Below are 3,669 nucleotides of genomic sequence, written 5' to 3' on the forward strand. Positions count from 1 at the left end.
GCACAACCCTTTGATATTATGTTTCTTCCTTGCTTCCACCTGAGACGCCGCAGCTCGCGGTCGCTCCTCACCTCGTCCCTGTCATCGGCCTTGTGCTGTGCGGAATTTTTGAGGCGCCTGAGAAATAGCAAAACCGCATAAATAAACATTTTAACGGAGGAAAATAGACCGTGCATACGGTTTCTTATGAGCACTTTATTAAGCGAGTAAATAATACCCACTCTCCAAAGTCCAACTCAAAAGGTGATTCGAAGCTGACTTATTTCGCGGGACAAACATAAGCAAATCTGCAGTTACGTGTCGATATATGGATCGAACTCGTGCGGGGCCAACATTTTCTCCCTATCTTGTGCCAGGTCGTACTTCCAGCTATATTTTCCGTCGACGCTGTCCACGTACTCCCGTCCCTCGGCGGCGGCGCGCCGGCGCTTCGCCACCCGGTCGATGACGCGCTCGAGGGCGACGTCGAACGCGTCCTTGAACGTCACGCCCTTGGCCGCCGGGTGCCGGTACAGCACGGTGGGGATGAGCCGGATGACCCGCTCCCGCATCTGCGCCACCTTCGCCGGCGGTATCCTGCTCAGCACCTCCTCGATGCTGGCGTTCCGCTCGACCACGTCGCCGTGCGGGATAAACACCGAGTAGCTCCGGTGGTCCCTGGGCAGGTGCCAGATGTACTGGAGGTAGGCGGAGATGGGGTGGAAGAAGACCGGGATGCAGCCGGCGAGGATGGTGTCGAAGGTGGACTTGCGCGTGTACCCGTCGCCGCGCGGCTGCACGCAGAACTCGGCGCTCTCCAGCAGCCGCATGGCGCGGCCCGGCGCGTAGTGCCCCGGCGCCGGCACGCCGAGCAGCGCGCACCGGCTCGACCTGCCGCACTGCTCCATGATCTGGGCGCGCACCGTGCGCTGGCTGCCGCCGCGGGCCCCGCCGGCGAAGCCCCAGAGAAACGGGCGGTCCATCTGGTGCACGCGGTCCTGCCAGCCGACCACCTCGGCGTCGGACGACGGGTGGGAGTGCGACGGGAACGGCACGGCGAAGTCGTTGCCGTGCCATGGGCTGGCTTCGGTGGTGAGGAACGTGGCGTTGAGGATGGCCGGGAAGGTCATGAGCGCGTTTCCCCAGCCGACGGCGTCCGGGCTGACGATGAAGTCCCACGTGCCCCGCCCGGACACCAGGAAGTGGTCGCGCCCGCCCATGGCGCGCCACTCTGGCCGCCGCGCCAGCCAGTCCACCACGTCCCGCGACAGGGCGTCCCGCGCCGCGAGGTCTTTGCTCCCGAGGTGCATCGCCGAGTCGAGCCCGGCGTAGAACGGGACGTACACCACGGCGGCCGCGGCGGGGTCGGCGGTGAGGCACTCGTGCCGCCGCATCCGGGCGTGGAAGATGAGGCCGAGCATGTACTGGTCGGTGTCGTAGGCCCCGCTCTCCGGCAGCGACCCGTCCTCGCCGCCGCCCGTGATGTTCGGGCCGAACCCGTCGTTGGCCACGTCCTTGCACACGTCGGTGGAGCCCGAGATCCGGCGGCACTCGCGGACGAGGTCGGCGTTGAACCGCGGCGGCAGGTCGTACATGTACACGTACCGGCCGGCGCACGGGTCGCGGCGGAAGATGCGGGGCACCGAGAAGAAGGCCGCCGGCCTGAGCTGGAGCACGGTGGGCGCTGCCACCGCCGCGCTGACTGACTGCTGCACGCTGGTGGAGAAGTGGTGGTAGAATACCAGCGCCCAGAAGACGACGTAGAGGAGCGCGAGGTAGAAGAGCCGGGACGGCCGCCGTGCGCCCCTCTCGGGGTTCTGCTTATCGTCGGCGGAGTGGTGCTTGCCATCGTCGTCGTCGGCGGCGGCCGCGGCGTCCAGATCTCGCTGGAGGCTCCGCGAGAAGGGCTTCATCGGCGGTGCTGCCGTGCTGCCGCTGCTCCAGTCAGTGTCAGTGTGTGCGAGCAGCAAGTGTCGGCAGGTACGGTGCAATATAATTTCATTAGGGCATCCATCGAGGTCACTCGTATTGATCGTCGAGTTGACTTCATTAATGGCACTGCACTACGGTACGAACCCCAAAAAATTCTCCTGTAGATCCTTCGAGCAGCTTTGGATCACGCGCGCCTATACGCGGCCACGTAGAGTATTAATTAAGGTTAATTAGTAATTACTAATTAACCTGCGGCGAGATGCCGGAGACTTGGCCATCTTGGAACCGTCGAGCAGCTTTGGATCCCAGCGTGTTTACACTTTCTTCCACGTTTCTCAGGCTCACCGACGCGCGTACCTTCAGCTGTGATCAGTGCTACCTTTTCCCTCCGTTTCCTTTATACTGCGTATAAGATTTGTGTGAAGTTAAACTATAAATAATTTTATAGAAAAACATCAACATTCACAATGCAAAATCAATGCCATCGTTAGATGTCATGAAATTATTTTTTACATTGTAGATGTTGATATTTTTTATAAAAATTTGGTCAAACTTTACTAAGTTTGACTTCAGGTAAATCTTGTATGCTGGGTAAAAAATAAACATAGGGGTAGATGTGACCTTTCGCTTAATATTCAAATACCACTGACACAACCTGCCAATACATGAACATTATCGGATCTGCTAGTATTACCTTTGCTAGATTCGTCCGGTCAAAGTGAGAGAGTCTGGAAGAGGGAAACTGGGAAATGACAGTTGTATGCGGAGGGATCTTTTCGGTGATTGATATCATTTGAGCTTAAAGTTTCTTCTTCAAACTTTGTATGCATATATATTTCAATTCACAACGAGAAGATCTTTAGAAGCAAGATCAATCTTTGATGCATGTGAACTAGTTTTAATTTCACTATTTTAATAATCTTTGAAACCAGCTTCATAAACATTACATTGTCTCAAATGATATTAAACACACATCCATGGAAGAAAACTGAGTGGAGGAAGTAGCTGACTGTCATTATGAGTACATGCATGCATGTACTAAATAGGTTGCTAGTACGAGAAAATATCATTAATGTTTTACCTCGATTACTGTTGGAGGCTTTGTATAGATGCAAAATCTATATTCCATGATGACCTTGTATCTTTACCTAATAATAAAAGACGGAGACTTTCATAGTTCTCCAAACGTCATCTCTTTATATTCGTTGATTTTATATTAATATAAGCAAATGGAGGGAGTATTTCGTTCATCAATTTAAAAAAATATTTAACAAATATTTAAGACAATTCAAATGATGAAACTGAACACATACTATAAAATAAATATTCATGTTGTTTCACTTTATGTTGGAAAATATTTAGCACATATTTCAGTTATTCCACTGAGAACAATATTGAGTGAAATAATTTAAAATACTTGTTACATCTGTATGCAATTTATTGAAATATAAAAAAATGATTTCAAAAAACATTTCCCATACATTTGAACCTTTCCACTCAATAATACAAATCATTTATGAAACTAGTTCAAAGTTTGTGTGTGTGTGTGTGTGTGTGTGTGTGTGCGCGCGCGCGTGTGTGTGTGTGTGTGTGTGTGTGTGTGTGTGTGTGTGTGTGTGTGTGAACAAAATCATTTATGAATTTGCAGTAAGAAGACATTCAGAAGGAAGATCAATCTTGGATGCATATGAACTAGTTTTAATTTTATGATTTTAATAATCTTTGAAATCAGTTTCACAAACATTACATTGTCTCAAA

The 3,669-nt window shown here is 51.5% G+C and overlaps 1 protein-coding gene across 1 annotated transcript; it reads right to left on the bottom strand.

The window, feature by feature from the left end:
• Positions 1–278: 278 nt before the first annotated feature.
• Positions 279–1,927, bottom strand: LOC119266666 (xyloglucan galactosyltransferase KATAMARI1 homolog). The gene has a single exon (XM_037547911.1). The coding sequence runs from the start codon at positions 1,890–1,892 to the stop codon at positions 294–296; it is 1,599 nt and encodes a 532-aa protein (XP_037403808.1). The 5' UTR covers positions 1,893–1,927; the 3' UTR covers positions 279–293.
• Between the last annotated feature and the right edge of the window lie 1,742 nt (positions 1,928–3,669).

This window comes from Triticum dicoccoides, chromosome 3A (assembly GCF_002162155.2).
Source record: "Triticum dicoccoides isolate Atlit2015 ecotype Zavitan chromosome 3A, WEW_v2.0, whole genome shotgun sequence".
NCBI classification, from domain to species: Eukaryota; Viridiplantae; Streptophyta; class Magnoliopsida; order Poales; family Poaceae; genus Triticum; species Triticum dicoccoides.